This window comes from Columba livia, chromosome 2 (assembly GCF_036013475.1).
Source record: "Columba livia isolate bColLiv1 breed racing homer chromosome 2, bColLiv1.pat.W.v2, whole genome shotgun sequence".
Classification (NCBI taxonomy): Eukaryota; Metazoa; Chordata; class Aves; order Columbiformes; family Columbidae; genus Columba; species Columba livia.
The window spans coordinates 73,640,814-73,664,847 of NC_088603.1; the positions used below are offsets into that span (position 1 = coordinate 73,640,814).

Sequence of the window (24,034 nt, forward strand, 5' to 3'; positions counted from 1 at the left end):
TAAATGCTCCAGCATCTGGGTGGATGACATAATCATTGTATTGATTTCTGCTAAACCCTCCATTTTGGGGGCCATTCCATTATTGCCTTGTGCTAAGTAGATTTAAAGATTACAAATATGTTGATGCTTGCTATGATTTCAGTTTCATTTTGCTTCTATTAAAGGGTGGCTGCTGCATCAAAAAGCAGAAATCCATTCGAACTACACTTTTTGAGATTGTTAGGGTTTTTTTTGACAATAAGCAGAAGCTAATGAACACTTTTTCTAAAGCATAAAGAATGACCTGGTCCAAAACATCTGCTGTAAATATTTGTAGATTTGATGGAAGCAGGAGGAATCATCCTTCACAGGAAGAATTTGGCATAATTATTCTTAGGACACACAAATTTACAGCTCAGTAATTCTTTCATAGATCTTGCATGCTGAGATTATGTCACTACTGTGAGGTTACACTGGCAATGAACATTCCCAGGCACTGGAATACCATCACCTACATGACAGAGCTATTCCAGTCTTCCCTGACACAACTTCAGCACTGTGAAACAGCCCTTGCACAAAGTTTTGGATGTTTTAAGAGTCTGCTATCCTGGCAGCAGGCTGCAGCATGCCAGTTAACCTCAGCATCCAGGAACATTCCTAGGCACATTTAATTTTACTGGTCTAAGTGCAGCTTCAGAGATTCAGAACTAGTAATGCTCTGAGCCTTCTGAATGAATAGGAGAATGTACCTTCTGTCATGTGGTAACAAAGCACTTTTCCCTTCCCAAAGCTCTCTGTTCCCAAGTTTTTACTTTGGATTGCATAATGATTGAATTTATTTTTTAATTATTTCACAAAGCTGATGAGAAACTTATAATGTAAAATATTTTCGAACAAACAATGTAAAACTCTAATGCAATATTAACCTGTGAAAGAAGAACATCAATTAAATACGTTTAAAGCCAAAAGTAATTTTTGCTTTTATTCACACCGTTTTTTTTTTAATTATTCCAGACATCTGTATTTAATAAACAATATAAAAAGATTTTTAAAATATCATATTCACTTAGCAATCTGGGATAGTACCTTTGTAAGTATTGGCACTTCTGGCAAGATTTAAGTTTATTTTGTTTTCTGTCTGGGATTTTCAAGGAGTCAGTCTTTCACATATTATTACTGATATATTAGCTTTTCTGAAATGTCACACTTGTTCAGAACTGAACAAGGGTACCAGCATGTTTCAGGATGGAATCTAGAAATTTTGTATAACACCTTCTCCTTCAATCGATATTACTATTGCATTTGGTTGTTACTATCTTTGGACAATCATTTTATTCAGAAGGAAGATGCTTATTTTCTTTTATCCTCTGGAAGACCAATTGTCTTGACATAAACTTCTTGATTTATGGAAGGTATTCACTGAAAACTGCGTGGCAGAAAGAATGTGTTCCAAAAAGTCTGTGCAAAAAGGAGAGCTCCAGAAAGTCTGTTCAGAATTATTACTTGTTATTGGAAGGCCCTCAGGAAAAAATACCCTCATTTCCTCCCAGTTCTCAGTCAACTTATTCCTCATTGATTTGCATCAAACCAGTAAGGAGATCAAGTCTGTGGCAGCCAAAGAGGGCTTTGGCAAGCTTTCCAACGGTGGCACCTTTGGAGCCCTCCCTCATGACCCACTTCTGCAGCATTTGGTAAACTTTTTCTTTTAGTCCATCTCGTTCACAGTCGTGATCAATTTCTTCAATATCGGGATCAGAGAAGCCCAGTTTACGAGCACAGTGCTTCCAGTGTTTAGCCAAATTTTCTCTCACTAGATTCAGATGTTTCTCAGTCAGGACAGTAGTATTGTCTGCAAAAAGAAAGACAGTATAAGCAAATGGCATTGATTAACATTTCTTCTACTTTTTGCGCTATGACACCTGTCTTCTCTCAACTATTTATTGGTAATATCAAGAGACAGAATTTTAGTGACACAAACAGAAGTGGGTTTCATGGAGGCAGTATTACCCAGTGATGCCCAGAAAGAAATGCCTACTCACAACACGTGTATTCACAGGTCAGTTGCTGGACTTGGTTTTTGATCTGAGGCTATCATAATTTGTCACTTAAACCTGCAAAATTGAAAATCTCCTCCTTAGAGTTCTGATGTCTGTATGGTATGTTCTATATTGAAACACTACTTAAGAATACACAGGGATAGATTAATTTGGTATTGACCAATGAAAATAAATTAAATTTCAAAATCTTCCTACCCAGATGAAGTAATCATGTCTACAACCCTGTCAGTGTTCAAGAAGCATGTAGACAATGCTTTTAGATACACAGTTTAACTTTTAGGCTTTCTTGTGTGGTGTCAGGTGCTGGACTTGATGATTTTTGTGGGTCCCTTTCAACTTGGGATAGTCTATGATTTAAACTATAACTCAGGTGAGGACCACCAATCCTAGCCTTGCTTCTACCACTTTGAGTGTTGTTATTTCTTTTGTTCTTGATGCATATACATCCATACTTGTACTGATCTCCTAAGAGATCATGAAACTACAGGACAAATGAGGTACATGGTATTACAGAACAGTATTAGCACAAACCCCTACTTATTTTATACACAGTTAAGTATGTATCAGAGAGGGATTCAAACAGCTGTTTCTCAGGTATGAGAGGGAGAAAGCTGTGCTACTTTCAAGCCAAATGATTCTCAGATAAATATATGGGGAGAATACATCAAAACTAAGGAGATATTTCTCTTACCAAATACACCCATTGCTTCATAATGCGTATAAACTGCTTCTGTAGCAACAGGAGAAGTGCTGATGTGTTGATTTTGCTCTTCAATCTTCATGCGATTGTAGGATCCAATTTGAATTCCAGAACTGTTAGTTATGTTGTACTTGACTGAATCTTCTGTATAAGGGAATTTTATAAAGAAACTTCACACTTTTCTTCCTTGTCACATGTGGCTCATCATCTAAAGATTCTAAGGGAAACCTGGGATTTCAAGTTTTCTTTGTGCCTGTAAACCACTTACAACCTGGACAAACCTTACAAGGGTTAATTAAAGAGTTGAGGATGCTCCAAATAACACAGCTTGAAAGGAGCATATATTAATAGTGCCTGAGGAACAAGACAGCATTTCAGGGGTTTAAAACAGCTAAACTGTAGAGACCTGTGGCCCAAGGAAGGCTGATCAGTGTGAAGCCTGCAGCTAGAGATTTGTATTAAAAATCCAGAGTGAGAAAGGACAGCTGTTCCAAAGGCATATGTGGTTCAGGACTTGGGTAGCGTCACAGCAACTTGACGTTTAAACCAAGAAGGTGACTGGTTTAGGTGTACATGAGATCTTGCAAGGCCTTTATGTTTTTAAAAGCTCTTTTACATAAAATAAGATGTTGTCCTTGATCAATCAAGTACACGTTTAACATTGTTTACAGGTCCTGCTAGAGACAGGAATTATTTTACATACCAGTACTGATAACGTCAGCTATGGTTAGAGGTATTACAGAATAACATAAATTATTTCAAGATCCTGAAGTTTTTTGCTGTACTGATCAGGATGCAATGCATAGCCTGTTGGCTACCAGGACAGATGAAGGCTACAGCACTTACCTGTGCTTAGTCTGGATGCAGAAGGATAATATGCAAAAGTTCCCTTTGTGAAAGAAGTAGAATCCTTGTTACCTAAACAAAGAGGGAAAACAAAAGGTGCCAAAAGCATTATGTAAATAAAAAAGCAAACGTACTTAAAAATGACTGCTGTATTTGTAACAGTATGAGTACCTAGTTTGTGCTCTTAAATACAAAGAGAAGAGAAGCTTTTTAATTAACATGACTTTATCTCCTTGAATAACTCTACTTAAAGCAATGACCTTGTTGTGGTTTTGCTCAGTGACTAACAACTTTGATCATCCTTGGATCCCAGGGAAGACAATAAGCTTCCACGTGGGTGTATGAATTCCTCTCTAGTAGACAGCCATGCAGGACCAGAGCACACCAAAGTTGTGGACTGAGCTGCCTCATGTCAGGCATTGAAACTGGAAAATTCCAAACTCCCAAGTGTGCTCCTACTGCTGAGACTAATCGCAGTTTTTAATAACAGGATGCTTGTGACTGGCTCCAGCAAAGGTACAGGACACCACTGCATCTTCTGCGGTACCAGAGATGTAACTTCTTGCCCGGGGCAGGAATCAATCTGGATGCCCACAGCAGAGCTCTGTAACTCATGACAGGGCAGGAAGAGTGACTAGCTTATGGGCACCCAAAAAGACAATGGAAGCTCTTCTGCATCCCAGCCTGATGTCTGCTACACTAATAACTGTTTCCTTTTTTTCTTTTGAACAAAAGACTTTATTAGCTATGTTGACACTTCTAATCCCTGCCTTCTTACATGACAGCTCTCAGATTTATTACAGTAAATGAATCCACATAAATCAGTAATTACAGCCTCTGCATAAATAATTTAAGAGTAACACCTTTTGTAGCACTGGCTAGGCATCGCTGATTTTTTTTTTTTTTTTTGGTGATACTACCTGGAAAAGAATGCCACACTAAAAATATCAAGCATTCAGAAGCAGGCTAATGTATCTCATGATACCTCTAGTTCCTAGAAGTTACAATTTATAGGCCTCTAGTTACCATTTATTTATACTTTTTGCCAATGCTCAGTGTTCTTTTCCTCCTTTGTCTCATATTTTTCTACTCCACAGCTCACTAGCAAATACTGACAGAAGCTCCCCATCAGCAAAAGGTACAGCCCTCTAAAGAAACCAGTTAAGAGCCTCAGTTCCCTGCACTCAGGAGGCTCTTCTCATGCTGCAAATCAAGCTAAAAATACCCATCTTTTTTTTTTTCTGAAATGCTACAAATGTTGTTTCTGCACAAGCAGAACCTATGGTATGAATGTTACAATTTTGAGAGATAAAAGTTTTCCATTGCTTTCCTAGAATTATTGCTAGCAGCTCCTGGTTTTGGTAGCTGCTGTAGCATTATCTGCTGTCTGCTTTTAGATGGTTGGTAGCTGAAGAGTTAAGTATTGGATCTGAAGCTCCTCTATTATGCTGATACTTTGTAAGTGGCTCACTTGAAGTTGACAGCCACCAATCAGTGAAAGCAGCATAATGAAGTCAAAGCTAGAGTATTTTAGTGACATGAATTAACTTCAAGTAAACAAAGAGAACTTCATGAAATAAATTCACCTTTGCTATATCACAGATTAACTGTTAGCAATAAGCAGGTCGTTGTTACATAAGCTACAAAACACTCTTGTCCGCTTCAGTTTCAGAGAACAAGTGTATTTTTAGAAACATAGGTGTTGAAGGAGGAGGAATCTCACCCGTATCTGTGTCTGCATTCTTTGGATACCAGTTTATGTTGGTCTGTGATGGCAGGTTTGGGCCAGATTCAGGCACAGGAGGTTTACTTAGGCTAAAGGTACTGGCTGGATGCAATCCATAGAGAACCTCTGTGTTTCCTATTGGAAAACTGTTACGGTTTGGCTCATAAAAAATATCTACAGTTCCCTGTTTCGGTGTTATTGCAGCTGGTTGTGGCCAATAATACGGATTAGTGTTTGATCCCATTTTGTCCGCTCTTGGATACAGTTCACTCTGTCGAGGAGTAGTAAATGATTTTGCAAAGGGATCGTAGGAAACTCTTCGTCTCCTTTCTTCCTCTCTCATTTCAGGGGTGTATGCTACAGGTGGAACTGCTTTATCCATCCGGCTTCCGAATGCATGGTAGTTGTATTCACACTGAAGTTTTCTTTCTAGGTTATCAGCATGTGTAAATGAGGTCTCACAGCTCTCAACAGGCTGGTTCTCAGGGAAGGCAGCGAACAGGGCTTCGTTAACCTGACTGGTCATGGGACCTTGAGAGCTGTGTAGAGAATTAGGCTGATCTGAAAGGGAGAAAAATTAAATATTTGAAATACATCCAAATGCAAGTATGTAACTTTTTGCAATGAAACTGTAGAATCTATTATTTACCTTTAATATTATGATAATATATAAAAGGTGAAAATATATGTTACTTCCAGCATAAACTGTGTTTTATTTTACAGAATACTTTTACTGAGAAGTATTACTGATTTTTTTTTTTTTTTTTTTTTAATCTAGGAAGTCCAGGCTTGTTTAAGTTATTAGTTTCAAAATCTCACTTAGTCATGTGGTGCCAGAATTGCACACTCTGGTTATGTTGGCATCAAGTTCTCAACCACTGAAAAAAACAGTTTGTGGAGGCATATGTAGGGTCTGATTTACTAGTGAGTCTCAACCAGCATTAACTGGAGTTTAATCAGTGCAAAATTGGAGTGTAACAGGATGGAAATTAACACCACTGTAATAGGTGTTATTTCATACAGCACAAATAATTTGTCATTAAAGTCATGTTTGCAAATTATTATGTAAAATACCCCATCTGGGTATTTCACGATGCATCCGAGTTTATTTTTCATAGTCCTCAAGAATACATTTTTACAAGTAACACCTACCAGATAAAATAGTCTGTGACATCTACATCTTTCAAACTAATTCTTACTATCAAAGGAAGCTCTGCTTCAGTCCTGAGTTATGATCTGGATCATGCTGCAGCATTCCAAGGCTAAACAAGAATGTAAAAATCTGCTTGTTACTACTTATTCTTGTGTTTTTAAGGGCAGGTCTACAGTTGCTTTCTTAAAAAGTTCTGAAAGCTTCATAGTAGTCTAAAAAATGTGGTATATTGCCTAAAGCAAGGGACCCTTAAAGACCATTGTAAAATTGGAGTACATGTTTGGAGTGTATGTTTGTGCTTCTATTTTGTTCAGATAATGCCAGTGAATTGTTTTGTGGTTTTGTCTGTTTTCCAAATGACAAGAATTCAGTCCATATGAGGCAGGACCAAAACTAGTTCCTTTTGACGGCTGTATGTTAGTATACCTTCCGTCTGACTTAGTCTGCTGCTTTTGTTATTGCTGCTGGAGAGGGAGTGGGAAGAATAAGCTAATACAGAAACAACCTAATCAAAAGTGACAGCTATTAGCAATTCAGTACTAGTATAAACTATATGGCATCCATTCTTCAGGGCACACTTGAGATGTATGAACAGATCCTGTGGGATATCTTTCACTACTGCTGTGTGAGTAATGCCCATTGACTGGAGAAAAAAAACTGACTTTGACTGACAGGCTGTCAAGATAGTATCTTTCTGCAGTGTAGGTTCACAATAAAGCATTTCATACCTAATCCAAAAGAGCATCTTAATCTGCTGCAGTCATATATGATTATTTCTGCTAAGGAAATGCAACTCATTTAAAAATATACTCATTTAAAAATATAACAGTGGGGCTGCTCTACTGAGTCCATCAGTTCTACTGAAGAACAGTTATGGCAAGCTTAGCTTTGGGGAAGATTTATTAGTTGCATGTTACAGGTTAACATAATTAATTTAATAATGTCTTTCAGATGCAGTGAGAAAACTTAGCAGGACTGTTTTTCTACTGAATTTGATATTGTTCCTTGTAAATCAGCGTTGCAAATATGATCCTATATCCTTTGCGATTAAGAAATTTTGGTAAAAGAACTCCAGATACACTACTACAAAACCGTAACTATCATCATGTATTAGTGAGGCAGCTCTCTAAAAAACACGAAACATGCAACTCATGCAAGATTTTTAGAAAATATGAGAGAAAATTCATCTATTAGTACTCCTCAGAGAGATTCCATAGAGCAAGATCATAAACAAAGGAATATGTTATACTTATGCACCCTGGTCGTATTCAGAGCATTCACAAGAAAGGCTAGAGTGGGGAAAAAGGAAAGTCTTCCTGAAATTAAAGCCTACAGTCGAAGCACTTGGCATGACTGAAAGAACGGGAAGAAAGATCAAATATGAAGAGTACTTATCACAGTGACCATTGAAAAGTCTAGTGTTAAATAAAATTTATTGGAATAGGAAAGCAGAAGCATGTAAAATTAAATGGGTTCAAAGTGTAGATTGTGGAAAATTTGAAACAGTAAGAATGACTTCAGGAAGCAAATTTAATCTCTTCCGTGATTACAATTCTCTATGAAGCACCAAACAATTGAGTTTCTCCATAACCCCTTAGTGGTGAGATTACTTACTTTGTACATGTACACAACTTTATCTTTGGCAGAATACACAGAATAATGATGTGCTAGTAAGTGACTTACCTACTTGACCGCTACTGGTATCTTCTGCTACAGCATCTATTTGAAGGGACTGCATGCTGTTCAGCAGATGATCTGATTCTTGCTGCACATAAGGAAGAACAAATGATCAAGTTATTGTAGGCAAAAGCTTAACCAAAGGGAGTACCTGTAGGGTAGAACACAGCACAGCTTCTCAGTGAACTGACCTGAACAGATTCTGTGAATCTGTGGGAAGAGATCCCATACTCTCACAGAAAGCACAGCCTGACCAAAAATACCAATTGCATTGCTACAGGTGGACAAAATCCTTCCTTCAATGAAGGGAGGAAGGACTGCAACGCAACTGCAGTATCTATTGTAATACTCTGAGTTGGCCAAACAATACCCTTGTATATCAATACTCATACCAGCATGAGCTTAATCCATACAGAATGGTTTTGATTGTCTTTCTTGTACTTAATGACTAGACTTTCTGCAAGCAATCTACGTGAGAGGATGCTGCTGAGCTAAAGGTAGCAAATGTGCATTCTGTTTTGTGGATTTATATTTAGTAAGTATTTTCATCAACAGGAAAGAGGCAAGAAAGAAGATTCACATTCTCAGGTATGGTCACATTGACTTTTATGAAGAGTATTAGGAACAAGGAGTTCAGAGCAAATCTTCACAAAGATATAGTACAATTTCCCTTCTCACCCTTATCCTCATTTCACTGTGAGTAAAGGCAAAATCCATTCCTGTTCTATTCTTTTGATGTTCCCACTATTCAGAATTCACTGGAAGTGGCCCCTAATGCCAGTAGTTCTCACTGATAGCTGTCAGTACTACTGAGTGAATTAATAAAATCTGTGATTGAAAGCTTCCATAATCAGCCCAATTGCTCAAGATCTTCTCATTCTCTTATTTCCAGTCAGGAAATCATTCTTTTTTTCATAATTTACAAAAAAATACCTGGAAAAATTATTTCTCAGTTTCCCCCAGTGCTTCTTACTTGTAAAGTAATTTTTAAAGTAGGGTTTGTTTTGTTGTGCGTGTGTTGGGTTTTTTTTAATTAAATGCAAGAAGCACTTTCACAGATTAAAAACAACTACCATCTCTTCCTCCCCAAAAAATCTAGTCCCTTGCGAAAACAAAAGATGACATTCTACAGCACATTATAACCTTAGTGCCTTAGATTTTACTTGAGTAACTGAACTGCTTGAACATGAGGGTTGGACCAGATGGTGTGCGGATGTCTCTTCTAACCTCAATCAGTCTGTGATTCTATGGTCCTTATAGTTAGGATGCTGTGGACTCTGCTTCCGTGACTGCTGATGGGCAGATGGGGAGAAGGCTGTGCCCAAATCCTCTAGCTCATGGTGCTATGGAAGCTGTATTAGTAGTTCACTGCACTGACTTGCCTTGGATGCTGTATTCACATTCTGTGCCCTGATCAGAACAAATGCTTTAATTCCTGAGAAAGTAATAGACACATGGCCCATTTTCTAAATGGTCCTTTGGTCCCTATGATTTGAGAGGTATATTTGCAGAGAGCTAATGCAGCTAGTATAATTGGCCATGATTCTGATTTGGGACTGCTATCATAAATTAGATGTATATACTTCATCTCATGAGTTAAGTTTGGTCAAATGAGTCCAGGAAATCTGCTTCACCTGTTTCATTTTGCAAAACTCTATTGCTTTTTTGAACAGTCACTGGTGCTTCATAAACATCACATGTTCTCTAAACTAGAAACTTTCATTTCAACAACTGTAGAGTGAGTGACAGAAGGAAGCACTTTAAAGAGTAAATGAACAGTTTCACAAAGCAAGTTGTTTTTATTTTCTTAGTTAAAATAACTGGGTATGTGCTCTTCTAACACCCACGTCACTGCAAAGATTAACCCCCTAATGCCAGGAGTTCTCACTGATAGCTGTCAGTACTACTGAGTGAATTAATAAAATCTGTGATTGAAAGCTTCCATAATCAGCCCAATTGTTCAAGAACTTCTCATTCTCTTATTTCCAGTCAGGAAATCCTTCTTTTTCTCATAATTTACAAACCAAGCCAGAAAAGTAAGAGAAACCAACTTGGACACTCGGGAAACACATGCAATTTCAAATTTTCCCTGTTGTTATTACTGTGGTAAAGCTTCCTGCTCTCAAGCAGTGTGGGACTCATTAGACACTGCCTGAATGCAGGACTAAAATTACCAATAGTTTACAGAGTTTTTTACGCTTCTTCTAAATCAGATTCTGCCACTTTTGAATCTCTAGGAATAGCATTTTATTTCATGAGTGAGACTTAATGAAAATATGAGGAGCTTTTGCAAAGTATTAGCATAGAACCAGAGTGTCGCTCAGGTGGCAACAGACCTTGGAGGACCTCAGGCTGACCTCTTTCTCAAAACAGAGTCACTTATGGGATCAGAGTTGGTAGCTCTGAGCTTTGTGCAGTTGTGTGTTGAAAGTCACTAATGATGGTGACTCAACAAGCTCCTTGGATAACTCGCCCCACTGCTTGGCTGTCCTCATGGGGAAAAGATTTTTTTTTTTTTTTTCCTCTTACATCCAGTTTGAATCTCTCTTATTTCAGTTTATGCCCACTGTCTCTTGTCCTCCAACTATGCACTGCTGTGAAGAGCTTGGCTCTGTCTTCTCAATAAACTCCACACAGGTAGGGGCAGGCTGCTATTTATGTCCCCCCAAAACCATTACATGTCTGGGCTCAAACAGCCCCGGTCCCTCAGCCCCATCTCATATGGCAGGACTAACAAGTGCTGAGCAGGTCTGCTGCTGCCTGTGACACTGTTGGCACAGCCTGGGATGCTGGTGGCCTTCCTGATGCCCAAGTTGCTGCTCACCACCACCCCCAGGTCCTTCTCAGCAGCACTGCTCACCAGCAAGGCAGCCCCATGCTGGCACTGAAGTCAGGGCTTATTCCAGGTGTAGCACATTGTATTTCTGCTTTCTGAATTTCACAAGGCTTCTGTCATCCCATTCCTCCTACCTGCAGCTGGAAGCCTTGTCCTTGTGACTGTATTGACTGGTCCTCCTAGTTCGGTGTCACCTGCACACCATATGAGACCATGCTCCATCACTTCCCTGAGGTCACTGATAGAAGGACTAAACCAGAGAAGGTCCCAGTGTAGCAGAAGCAAGCACTACTGCAGTTGTCACTGACCCCCAGGTGAAGTAGAACCCATTATCTGCTGCCCTCTGAGACTCACCTTCTAGCCTGCCCATCCACACAGTAACATCCAAACTTGGACACAAGAATATTTTGGGAGACAGCGTTGAAAATCTTCCTAAAATTGGGGTAAATGACATGCACTGCTCTCCCCTCATTCACAAATCCAGTAATTTTATCACAGAAGGAAACTGGGTTAGTCAAGCATGACCAGTCTCCAAGTGGCAGAATCTGGACACAAGTGAGGTTGAGGAGAACTGACAATATAAACTGTTTAGAAAGTTACTTACTTTTAACTCCTTCAGATCATCTTCAATGTTTTTTTCTAGATTTTGATAGTAAAATGGCTTGTATCTTTGACAAATCTCTGCAAAAAGAAAATAATTAAGTGAATGTGGTTTTCAATGGAAAATAAGTGTTATTTATACTGCTAAAATTTTTGATGGATAAGGATTGAATAAATACTTGTATGAACTCAGAAACAGGAAAATTATATCTGTTCACATGGCTCATTCAGCCTTAATATAGTAACAAGAACAGGATGATTTCTATTTTTTGTTGTTGTTACATTGCATTTTAGGATCAAAGCTCTCTGTTTATGATCTGTGGCTGACAGCTCCTTTCCTTGACTGGCCAAAGGACTGGTTGCCACATTTTAAGAAATGAAATGCATTCAATCGCATTCAGCTATCTGATAAACAAATATCCCGTCTCTATTAACGACAGAATTGCTGAAATAATCTACAAATGTGAGAAATATCAGTAGTTTGCATATGAGAAAACTAGAAGCTAAAACCCAGTGCAAGCATAAACTCAATCCATTAACAGTAGATTATGCCGATTAAAAACAGAAACAGTAGATGAGCTTCTTCTGGTATGCACATTTCCTCTGAATACATGCTTGTATATGAAGTTCTTGGTGCCCCTGTCTAAATCCTCAATTTCCTGTTAAATGTAGGAGTTTTTTTGGTGGGTTGGTGTTTGTTTTTTTCTTGTTTTGTGATGGGGTTTGTTTTGTTTGTTTTGGCTTGGGGTTGGTTGTTTGGGTTTTTTTGGCACTACATATTGAGACAGAAAGAAGACACAAGAGGAGATAAAGACTTCTGAATTATTTGCTGAATGCTCAAAGTCTCCTTCCCAGACCATTCAGTCAGGACTTTTACTGACTGCAAGCGCTTTGGGAACTGACCATACAAAAGGATGATTAGTTAGTCGCAGGCTGTTGCATTGCTCACGGAAGGCTAAACTGGGACAGCTTTTGAAGCTAGCTTCAATAGGGTATTTTCTCAGTCATAGCCATGATATACTATGTCCCTTGATATTAGCTTTTCTGTCCCTTTCAGCAGGAAGATTATGCTATGCTGAAGGCAAATTATCAGCAGGTATAAAGTGTCTTAGCTCCATCCACTCACTAGTATTTGTCAAATCTCTAAATGTTGGACCAGTTCCTATTTTTAGTCAGGGTACAGGGAACAGGCTTTACTGGGCATGTGAATTCACACTTTTATTTTCAAAGCAAAAATTTATATTTTAAAAGGAAAACACTGATTTGTTTTGCTGCATTACAAACTATTGACAGATACAGAACAAAAAGAATCCTAAAGCAATGCCTTACCTGCAAAGATTGGCCGTTTCTCTGGCTCTTGCTCCCAGCATTGTTTCATTAAGTCAATAATTTCCACTGGACATTTATCAGTGATCTCCTCTATGTCTGGTCTGTTGCCATTCATGATGCCAAAGCAAATCTGGGCTTCATTTATACCATCTGAAAAATAAAATTTCCTATCAGATCCTGATCATGGGTTTTGCTATGATTCTGTAGGTAGAACTAGTGAAGCAGCTCCTTGTGCATTTGTGGATATGTAAAAGAAGATTTCAAAGAAAGATGCCTGATTTACAGCTAAAAATCCCTCACATTGGTGAATCTGGATCCACTGTCCCAACTTCCAAGGATTAGAGATTTATTTTAAGGTTGATGGATTTACTTCTATATGCAAGACATGCCCAGTGTAAGTAAGGGTAACAGATTTAGCTCTCTAGAACCTGAATCTCAGTTGTGCTCTGCACTGGTTATGAGCACAAAGATGGCCACACAGGCAACATTTAGCCATTTAGTTAGCAAAAGATCCATTAAAAATTATAAAAAACGTTACTCTGGAATTGTACAGTCTGCTCCTGTTCCTTTACATGAGCACATTACTGCATGTTGAGAAAATCACACCACACGGCTGAGAAGCAGTAACTGGCTGTGGGGCCATTTCTGTTGAAAGAAAAACCACACGTAACTAGACCACTTCAGGAAATAGTGTAGATCAAAGTTTTCATCCTGGCCTGGGCAAAGTTTGTCTAATTCTGTCAGTGAGTGCAGATTTATGCCTCCACCATGTGGATGCGAATAGATTTGTTTCATGCCTGCATTTCAATTCAGAATTCTTGCATCATTCCTGACTTGTAAGCATGGACAACTAATGCCTCTTAATGGCCCTGAGGTGCTAAACTGGTGCTATTTTTGGGCACAGGCAATTTAATCTACTGATCTTAATTTTATAGTTTTAAATTCTTAACATTTGTAACATAATTTTATGATAGCATCCTTTTGGAAGTAACTTACGTTCGTATGGCTCTTTGTTAGCAAAAATTGCCCAGATCACTATGCCGAAGCTGTAAACATCTGATTTCTCCGAAGGTTTTACATTAACACAGCGTAAATGCTCTGGAGCCATATAGAAAAGAGTCCCAGCATTGTTCTGGCAAGTGCTCTTGATTTGCTTCTGTCGGACAGCCTCTTCTTTGGTCAGCCGACTCCAGTTCTTAAAGGAGGCAACACCAAGATCTGCAATCTGAAAAATGAGACAAATCAGAGCTAGTGCTGTGATGAAGAGGAGATAAACAAGTATTTCATGCAGTGCTCAATTTTACAATGAATAGCTGGTCTAAAATAGCTCATCTAAAAATGAAACATTGCAAACAATGCAGCTATGAGAAAGAAAAACAAACTATTTACCGTTTCATGGGGTTTTTTTGCCTAAATAAAGTATCACTGCCACCTGGAAACCATTAGGCTGAACCTTCATTATTAACTTAATCCCACTTAGAACAATTGCACAATGTAAAGAAAAAAGAAGTTTGGTTTTGCTCAGATTGACAATCACTTTCAAGATCCGCTTGCAGTGCTTGTTGCAGAAGATTCACATGAGAATAAGCTAGGATTCAAATCCAGAAGTAATCTATGAGATGGGCAGATATCCCTCCTCCCTTACTGCCCATTTCACTTAGAGTCCATTTAACTCAACTTCCTTAGACCTTCCTACAGAAAGAGGGAGGAAGAGGATCTAAAATGATGTGATGTGTATGGCAAAGAGATGCAGAAAACGATGGAGTAAGTTAGAGCAGGGATACCTGGGTACTGTGAGCTTTGACAAGGTGGCATTACCGAAACCTTAGGGTTCAGTTTTACAACTAGACTAATGGCTGATGGCAAAGACAGTAATCCTTCCCTCCTGTCTCCACAGCCTCCTGTTATGTGCTCCCTGTGCACCTCCTGTTCAAGCACTGCCACCTACCTGACACTGGCAAGACCTCGTGCAAGGCCCTCCACCAGTTTGCTGAACCAAGTGCCCCCCAACAGAAGGGTAACGCTGCCAACAAGGCAAATTGTCATCTGCTCCTTCGGCTACCTAAACCAGGGCAGGGTGGTCAGTTTATAGCATCAGTGCTAACACAAGTGAACAGGAAGGCAACAGGAGAGGGAAAACGGGATTGCCTCTCGGCCACAGGCAGCTGTCAAACTGAGTCATGTAACAAAATCACTTCAGATAAAACAAGGTGACACCTTGCCTCACTTCTAGCTTGCTTTTCTTTATCTCTTTTTGCCTCTAACTAGCTTATTGTTCCTCTTGTGTTTCTAAAGCTTTGGGCTAAATTTAGAGGTCATATATTCAGAGGAAGAGGAAAATGTGACATCCTGCTGAGGAAAAGGAGTCCAAGTTCATATCTGCAAGTGAGAGGAGGTCTAACATGACTGAGGAAGATATAAATCTTCGTATATTTGCAGTTTCCTAAAACAACTATTTCCCTTTATAAATATTGTCAAAGTTAGACCCATTCAGGCAGATAGATCATACAACAGCTGCCCTAAATTATAATTTTGATCAAGCTGCTTAGGGAAGTCTTATCTGATTCTGAATTTCATCCTGGGCTCCAGTTCAGTTTGTCATGCAGTGTGATGATAGCCTAGTTTGATCCTGTCCATATAAGCAAGCTGAAACCCAAAAAAAACCCCATCGAATTAACATTTAAAGCAGATTGTGATTTTTTTTTTAATTTTATTTTTGGCAAAAATGATATTTTATACCTCTTATCTGCAAGCTGCTCATATTGTACTGAGACTTGCTACTGTATTAACCTTGTCAAACAGCTTCTCACTAATTTATGTGTGAGAAATATCAAATATCAGAGCTCTCTCAACAGGAATTTATTCTGTAGTTTCAAACTGTAATGGAGTGATTATTTCAGCAACTCACCTTGACCAGAGAGGACATTTGATGAGGACTGCTGCATATTCTACTGAGGTTTATTCAACAGTAGGCTGTGTATCTATGTGTATTGATCTAAAAGCCCACTAAAGTTAATAGAAGGGCTTTGGAACAGGCTTATAAACCATTCGTTGAAGTAGTCTCCTGCTGCTTTTTTTGTAGCTTCTGGCTGTCATTTTAAAATGATGACTAAGGGAAAAAGAGGGAGACAAAAGAGGAAGAGGTAATAGGCAAAAGAAGGGAAAAAAAGGAGGAGGTAAAGACAGGAGGATAAATTACAGCAATAGAGGACAAAAAAAGTGATCCATAAGTCATTCTACTTCGCTTCAATCTCTACGTGTTAAGGTTTATTCTTTCTAGCTGTTTTGTTATTTGCAGTTCATTAATTCTCAACAATGTTATTCATTTTTTAACAACCTTAGTGGATTTTTTTCACAGTTGGGGAAGATCATGCACATCTCAGGTTTGGAGATTGTACAGGCCACCATAGTTCAGTGATCCACTGCTAACACACGTAGCAATAGCTCGGTAAACCACAAAGGCGTTGCTTTAGCAATGAGGAATACTAACCAATGCAGCTGAACTGGGTTCTTCAACCCAAATCACCAGCTCTCTCCAGTTATGTTCTAACAAGTACCTTAATGTGGAAATCCATGTCCACAAGGATGTTTTCTGGTTTTAGGTCTTTGTGTACGAAGCCTTGCTCATGCAGATAAAGCATTCCTTCTGTGATCTCCAGCACGAAACGCCCTTTTACTGACAAAGGCAGTGAGAGCTAAAACAAAGAACAAGAAGTACTATCTATTAAAAAATGCTACTATAGCCATCAAGTTAAAAAACAGTCTTTAAAAAAGTTTCTTCTCAGTCACAGGAGTACCTCTGTTCAAGCTATGGTAAAAAAGAACTACGGTCCTTCTTGGATTTAAATTTTTGGATTAAAGTAATTCAAGAGTCATTCCATATTTACAAAAGCATTCTTCTTTAGCAAGTTCTCCACATATCCCTACAGACACTCCTATAACTTGGAACCTATAAGTGTGGTCTGCTCATCTGTGATGGGCAGGAAAGCCATAGTTGTCCCCTGCCATCTCTAGAGAAGGCAGGGCTGCCCATGACTCTTTAATATGGAAAGGAAAAAGAGAAACTAAAGAGTCCATTCTCTGGAGATGGCAGTAACATCCTGTCCCTTTCAAGCATCTTATCAACTCCAAGGAATGGCAAGGGATGAAGCAATTCACTGCTCACTTTCTGTAGCACTTTCATCATGTTCCCCCGGTCCACATACTCCATCACAAGTGAGTAGTTTCCATCTTCCAAAATTATACCTAGTAGTTTTACAACACGGTCATGCTGCAGTCTGCGCATAATCCTGCCTTCTTCAAGGAGGGAAGCATTATATCTGTAAAACAGAAATGACACCGAACTTAGGTGCCTGGCTAGAAAGACCACAGGGATGAAAATGCTGTTGATTCATAATGAAAACTATGGCCAAAAATGTCAACATCCCTCAAGCCACTGTAAGATGAACCATACCTTCAGCTAGTTTTAAATTCATAGAGCTTTGTTCATGCCAGGTTCTATTCTCTAAGTCTGTGCTCAAAGGCCTTGCACAAAGACTGTCTGCTCAGCCTAATTTTAAGGCCTGCTTTTCAGAAAGTGTATTTGTGGGTACAGTGCTGCTTGTGTTATTTCCAAATCCCTGAACTGGGGTGAGATCAAGACAGGGCAGGGCTGAAAGAGCCTTTGGACAATGATTAAGACACACTCCACTACTTCTTGTACAGCAAACTACACAGGTCTCTTTCCCAAAGGGCTGGTATTCATGCTCGCATTCAAAATTGATTTATTACAGGGGATCCACCCACATACTGGATGATGATAACATTTACTAATGATTACTGGTTGGTCTAGGATGAACTCAAAGCCTAACTCTTTACCTGGGCCTCAGTACAACCCATCAATAGTCACAGGTATGCAGGTTAAATAGAAGAAGGGGGGGTATTTTTACTATTGCTGCTGTTCTAGTCATGGGGCAAAAGGTTGTAAGAAGATGGTAAGACTGTGTTGCTTGCTAATGCTTTCCTATCCTGTGACTTAAAAAGAAACTGCTTTCTCCCTCTATGTTTCTCTGTAGTACTAGAGAAGAAAATGGTTGGTTGTTTTGTATGCATTAGGCTCAATTATAAATTTGCTTAATACTTTTTGGTTCAATACTTCAAGGAATAACAAATTTATGAACCTGTATAGTGAGAAAGTAAAACACAAAACCAAAAATAAACCTTGCAGACTTGTCTGTTTTAACTGTGTTCATCCCAGACTGTCACTACGGTCTGCAAACTAGTAGAATCTCTTAATTTGCTTTCCACTGGCAAAATAAAAACTCTGTTAATTTATTTATCATAACCCAAAGTAGAAGAACATGGTCTTTTGTCTCTCTCCAGTGAATGACTCATGGGAGAGTTTTAGGATTGTTATGGCTCTGAGGTAGCAGAGCTGCAGTATGACCTGAATCCACTGAAAGCAACAGCTAATTCAATCCTTGAATTAAATTGGTTGGCTTGGCTCACTCTGCATTTTTTCAAGGGAGAGAGGGTTGCAGTTTTTGTAGTATACCTGTGGGTTTGGAGTCCTGCTGATAGCTCATGTGTGTTTCGTTCCTAGTGGATACCTATGGTTGGACAATTATATTGAAAATTAATCTGTAAACTTGAAAATATTGTGTGCCCACTGAGTTATTGTATTTCCTTAAGTGTGCAAGAGTCTGCTTGATTCTTAACAATTCACAGTGGTTCTTATGTTGCAAAAGAAAATAAACTTCACTGGAACAATGAGTTAAAACTAAAAAAGTTGGCTCATGAGGGAAAAAGCGAAAATTTGCAGGACAGCTGCTAGCATTGTCTTAGAGTGTTTTCCCCACATGCAGTATCTGTAGGATCCAAAGATCTGAAATTATTACACTTTATTTAGATTTATCTCCATTGAGCTTAGAGGATTCCTTAGACTAACTGAAAGATAAAGGTCAGAACTAAGATCTGTAACTTACTCAGTGCGCTGGGGTCCTGTATACACTTTTTTTAATACTACATATCCGTGTTTCTTGTGAAAGCATAAAGAAATTGTTCCAAATCCTCCAGCATCTAATTGTTCTTTTTCAAGCAAATCCTGGGTGTTCATGTAGATATCTTCCAGCGACATGTTTGCAGCCTTTGTGCCTTAACAATTAAAACAAAGTACCCTTGTGCTCCTTGACCTGTAGTACAAAGGAAGAAAAGTGTTGTTATCAAGCATCTAGCTGTTCCACCAAATAAGTGCCTATGTAAGGAGTGGGACAAAAGCGTATACTGTCGCGACCCTTAGGAACAAAGGGCCTCCATTTGAAACAGAAGATGCCGTGGTGCTCACAGCAGCAGATCTCTAAAGATCACTATGATTTATCCTGTCAATCCCCTTCAGTTATATTATTAATAAGTCAATGTAAAACCATTTCTTTACCTGAAGATGTCAAAGTGCCATTAAGAAATAGTTTTTATCCATATAATATGCAGTAGATTGGTACTGTCCCTACACTTAACATGTGTAAAAACTGAAACCCAGAAAAATCAAGGGCCATGATCCCCAAGGCATGTAGTGTCCAATGCTTCTGATAGATGTCTCATTTTCTGACTTGCCTGAACATGGGCCTGTCAGGTGCCCAAATATTTATGTAACTCCAAGCTTCTTTTTAGACATCTTTGAAAATCTAGCTCTACAGAGATTGCTTGAAGCTTAAAACAAACAAACAAAAGGTTTCTCTGGATGTTGAAAGAAAGAACTAAGCTTCTATGGGAAACTTATTTTCATAGGTCTCTTGAGTTTAAGCAAACAAATGGTAGGAAGGACTGTGGTGGGGATATAATGCAACTTCTCCCTTGCCCCTCAAAAGGAAAGAGGAACAAAGAAACTGTGAAGGTTTGCAGTATCTCCTAAGTGCACCAAGAAAAAGAGAGCTTGGAGGAGCCTATGAAATGGGTAGACAAGTAAATCCCAGTGGATGCCACAATAATTTTAAGCCTTTGATAAAGCTCTGATGGTTACTTTCCTAACATGTCTCTCAGGTGGTAAAACGTTAAAAGAAGGCTAGACAGACAGTACCTTTGGCATATGCCAGCAAGCTGCATTGCTAGCACACGCATAAGCCACAAGCTCTGTTTGTTCATTTTTTTTTTTCCTCCCTGAACTTTTTACCTTAAGCACCTTAGATCAGGTAAGGAGTCTGCTGAGAAAAGGTAAAGTCCAAAAGACTGGCAGGGCTGTTCAGTTTCTATTCCCCTTGGGGTGACTACAACGCAGGTACACAAAGCTGGAAGAAAGGCACCATTTCAAAGTTCCACTAGCAGCAGTAGATTGGCTCATTCGGGTAATTAAGAGCTCTAAACAGTGTAGCAAACTTTTCAGACCAACAAGTGAATACTAACTCCTGTAAACTGCTTTGCACATGTATCATCAAATCTCTGATTGAAAAGATTGCTTAAAGTTGTTATGAACATCAGCTGCAGCCTGATTACCACAGCCTCTTTCTGGAGCCTGGGAACTGCAGAGGTAGTGAAAGCATCTATAGAGAGTAGGTGTCTGAGGGAAGAGATATGTTTATGTGCAGATTTGGAAATTGTCTGATCAGTGTGACAAGCCAAAATAGGGAAGAATAAGCTTAATTAAAAAAAAAAAGTGCCTGCAAGAGCTTCTTCTTCCAAGTGTATATAATACTCTGTGGGCTGTTGTATCGACAAGGAACATTCTCTCTACATCTGGAACGGTGTGCTTCTTCAGAGTTTTCCTGATTTCTTCAGAGCTTTCCTGATTTTGAAAGGATGCAAATTTTGTTTTGCTGGAGTGCTAGCCTGTGTTATGAGCACATGACTGAGGATATGGCTGCATTTGTTTGGTAAAAAGGTAAGCTCTGCTATGCCTAATATAGTTGTTAAGGAGGAGGGGATTAGTTTTTTTCATTTGTTTTTTAATTCCTTTAGAGTTAATCAAATAGTTGGGTAATATATGACTCATGGCGCTGCAAAGAATACCCACTGCTGCTCTCACAGGTGAGCTTTTGTCTCCCTGTAAGTTTCTGGTGATGGTTCTCTGGCCTTCTTGGCCAGACTGTTGTGCAGATGAGGTGGATGTCACAGGTATGAAGGCCTGAGTCCAGCTGAGAGACTTTAATATAGCATGAACTACAACCTTGCTTCTTTATCTGGGGTCTCCCTTTCAAGAATTGGTTCAAAGTCACGTATCTGTGGTAATTTTTCTATGCTAACAATAATCTAGGTAGTAGTTATTCTCATAAGAATTGCATGTGCTCTTCTTGTGAATGCAAATTAAATGTGTATTTTTGAATGCTGAATCTCTAAAGTTGCATTAATACTATTTGATAGCTTGGGGTTGCTGTTGAATACCATGGAACTTGAGAAAAACCAGCCCTGCCTCATACTGCAACAATATAGGACGTTGTTCCTATTTACCTTGCTAATACCTGTTCCTATCAAACAACTTATAATCACCATAACCAGAAAGCTTGGAAATTCAGAAGAAGTTATAACTTCTGAAACAATGAGACAGCTGCTGAAATGAGTTGGATAACATCAATAAGAGGGAATTTTCTCATAAGGTGGGAGGGAACTCTCCCCAGGCATGCTTTACTACTAGGATGCTATTACTTTTTTCTGTTGTTGTTATCAAGTAGTGAGGTACTCTGAGTAAAAGCTCTTTGATCAAATGACTTATTTCAAACTCTTTTTTTTTTTTTTTTTTGTAGGATAGATATCACAGGAAAGCAATCTCTAGCAAAGTTTTTCAGCAAAGACTACTTATTTCATTATACTGTCTAACATGAGGTATTGGCTGATGTTACCTGGAAAGTCAGATGATACAGAAATCAAGGAGGGGAGCTCAAAGCCTCAAATACATTCCAAGTTTACTGCTTTGTATTGAGATACAGTGATTCAAATGGATCCTTAGCACTTATGATACATCAGCACATACACTGTATATCTGTGGTTAAGGGAATGGAAATCTTGTGGTTTGGTTCAGTCTAACCTTACACAAGCTATGCATACTTCTAGAGGTTAATTTGTGCTCTATAAGGTCACCCTCATCTGTATACTTGTATACAGATTTAAAGACAGCAATATAAAGCAATTTTTAAAATATACTATTCTGAAGATCTGTATTAGGGTGGGGTGGGTTCATATTTAACAAGTGCCAAAACATGCTATGAAAACTTTGAAGACTGGTTGAAAAAAGAGGGGGTTCGGCTCACAAATGTTTGGGTTTTCTTTAGAGAGGGATAAAAGTGTAACTGTTTTTTTCAACACCATGGTTATGTTCTCCTCTCTGACCCCCAAAGGGCACATAAACTCCCAAGAATCATGACCTGGTCATTAGGTCATATCAGGCCTGATCACCATTCAAAAGCCGTTTGCTCTGTTTTAATAATTTGTTACTGACCTGCTGTAGATCTGGTGTGGCCTGCATGGCTAAGAAAGATTGCTGAGGGCATTAGCACAGAGTTTGGAAAAAGGTCACACAGTAATTGCAGCCCTTTGGGTCTAATCATCCTGACAGAACTTGAGAGATGTTACAGGATATAATCAGAGAAAGTGAAACAGGTTTCCAAACACCAAAACTTGTGGCCACTTAGTTATCAATTAGGAACAGAAGGGAATACAAACAGGAACCAAAGCTGGTGTCACTGATACGGGTAACATGAAAAGCAAAATGGAAGGGTTCCTACAGCAGAAGACAAAAATAGTGCATGTGTAGAAGATGTTTAAAAAGCTATCAGTGCATCTCAAGTCTTGCTGTAACTCTCATAACCCACTCTGTCTAAACCTTTCCCTTCTGGCTCGGGCTTTTCAGTTGCTGCATCTTTTCATTGAGGAAGGTTTTTTTTTTTTCTTTTGGAAACAGCAAAGCAAGTATCTATGTCAGATCTGCAGTAGGTTACATGAGGCATTTCCGGGAACGCAAGGAGGAGCCCAAGACAAGGGAAGCGAAGGTATTTCACAGGACCAAAGCAGAGGGAGGGCAGAAAGTAGGGATGGGGGCGCAGCGGCTTGCACCAATACAACAGTGTCACAGTTCTGGTTTAGGACAGCAGTGGCCACATGAATGTGCGTTCATATGTGGGAACTGCAGTAGTCTCAGCAGAGGCACTCCGTACCGCCGCGGCTGCCGGAGGAAGGGGCGAGCCGGTGTCGAGTCCTCCCGGCCAGGCCGAGCTCTGCCTAGTTCCTCGTTGGCCGACTCAGCATGTTCTCCTCCCGGCGGCTTCCTGCCGCCGAGGCCGCCCCTCCGCTACCTCGTAGTGCTGTTTCCCGTCGCGGCGCTCCGGAGGTTCCCCCGCGGCCGGGCGACCCCCCCCCTCAAAGCCGCCGCAGGCGTGCGGGATGCACCGCAACCCCGCCGGGTCACCTCGCCCCGAGGCGCGTCTTCCCACCAGCCCGGCACCGGCAGCCCCCTGGGATTCGGAGCCCGCAGCAGCGGCGCTTTCGCGACATAGGGGTGACGCGGAGCTTTCGATTTCGGCGGGGCAGCCCAAGTTCCCCTCCCAACACCCCCTTCCCCGTCTGCTGTGCCTTACCGTGCCCGCGGGCCGCTCTCCTCCGTCTTGCCGCCTCCCTCGGGAGGACCCGGCGGGGTGCGGGTGTCCCGCGGCTGCGGGAGGAGGTCCCGGCCCGCCCAGCCGCTCCGCCTGCCTCACTCAAGGGCGTTAACGGTGCTGCTGTTCATGGGGCTGCGAAGTGACTGGGTCTGTGCGACATAACGCACGCCCTCCACCGGGAAAAGGGGTGTGAGCCGTGCCCGCCCGAGCCTGTCGGGCGGCCGTACCCAGCGCCCGCCTGCATTGCCGCCTCTTGAGGGAACTGTGGAGCCGCCGGCACCGAGGAGTCGTCAGCTCCCGGTGCCCAGCCTCATATGTGAGCATGGTACAACATATGAATGGTCCCGGCCAAGTTACTTAGACTGACTGCAGTTGGGGGTTTGGTGCGTGGTGGAAATGCATTTCTTCGTTGTGGTTTTGGTGCCAAAGAGGCAGGGTTTTGTTCAGGAAGGGTGGAGCAGGAAGGAATTTTCTGTTTGTCAACAGAAAAACTGTAACAGATAACAGTCCTACAGCTACAGAAATACATAGCCTAAAAGGACAGCTGTAAACCATCCAGTACATCTTCCTGCTCT

The 24,034-nt window shown here is 40.2% G+C and overlaps 1 protein-coding gene across 2 annotated transcripts; it reads right to left on the reverse strand.

Annotated features, from left to right (window-relative positions):
• Nucleotides 1-934: 934 nt before the first annotated feature.
• On the reverse strand, nucleotides 935-23,674 carry RIPK1 (receptor interacting serine/threonine kinase 1). 2 transcript variants are annotated; one of them, XM_065052509.1, is made up of 12 exons: nucleotides 23,439-23,674; nucleotides 18,867-19,073; nucleotides 17,069-17,222; nucleotides 16,461-16,598; nucleotides 13,900-14,128; nucleotides 12,904-13,053; nucleotides 11,579-11,655; nucleotides 8,145-8,226; nucleotides 5,306-5,869; nucleotides 3,583-3,654; nucleotides 2,728-2,880; nucleotides 935-1,828 (listed from the first exon to the last, which is right to left on the reverse strand). In XM_065052509.1, exons 2-12 carry the CDS (start codon nucleotides 19,016-19,018, stop codon nucleotides 1,542-1,544), a joined length of 2,058 nt encoding a protein of 685 aa, XP_064908581.1. In that variant the 5' UTR covers nucleotides 19,019-19,073; nucleotides 23,439-23,674; the 3' UTR covers nucleotides 935-1,541. The 2 variants fall into 2 exon arrangements, with proteins under 2 accessions (XP_064908581.1, XP_064908583.1); XM_065052511.1 differs by lacking the exons at nucleotides 16,461-16,598; nucleotides 17,069-17,222; nucleotides 18,867-19,073; nucleotides 23,439-23,674 and adding an exon at nucleotides 15,812-15,998.
• Nucleotides 23,675-24,034: the final 360 nt, after the last annotated feature.

Excerpts from the sequence above, each read along its gene's own strand:
- RIPK1 (XM_065052509.1), bottom strand. The coding sequence starts at position 19,018 with ATGTCGCTGGAAGATATCTACATGAACACCCAGGATTTGCTTGAAAAA. Across the intron at positions 14,129-16,460 it reads ACATGGATTTCCACATTAAG|ATTGCAGATCTTGGTGTTGC; the intron begins GTACTTGTTAGA and ends CTCATTTTTCAG. Across the intron at positions 2,881-3,582 it reads TGCATCCAGACTAAGCACAG|AAGATTCAGTCAAGTACAAC; the intron begins GTAAGTGCTGTA and ends TCCCTTATACAG.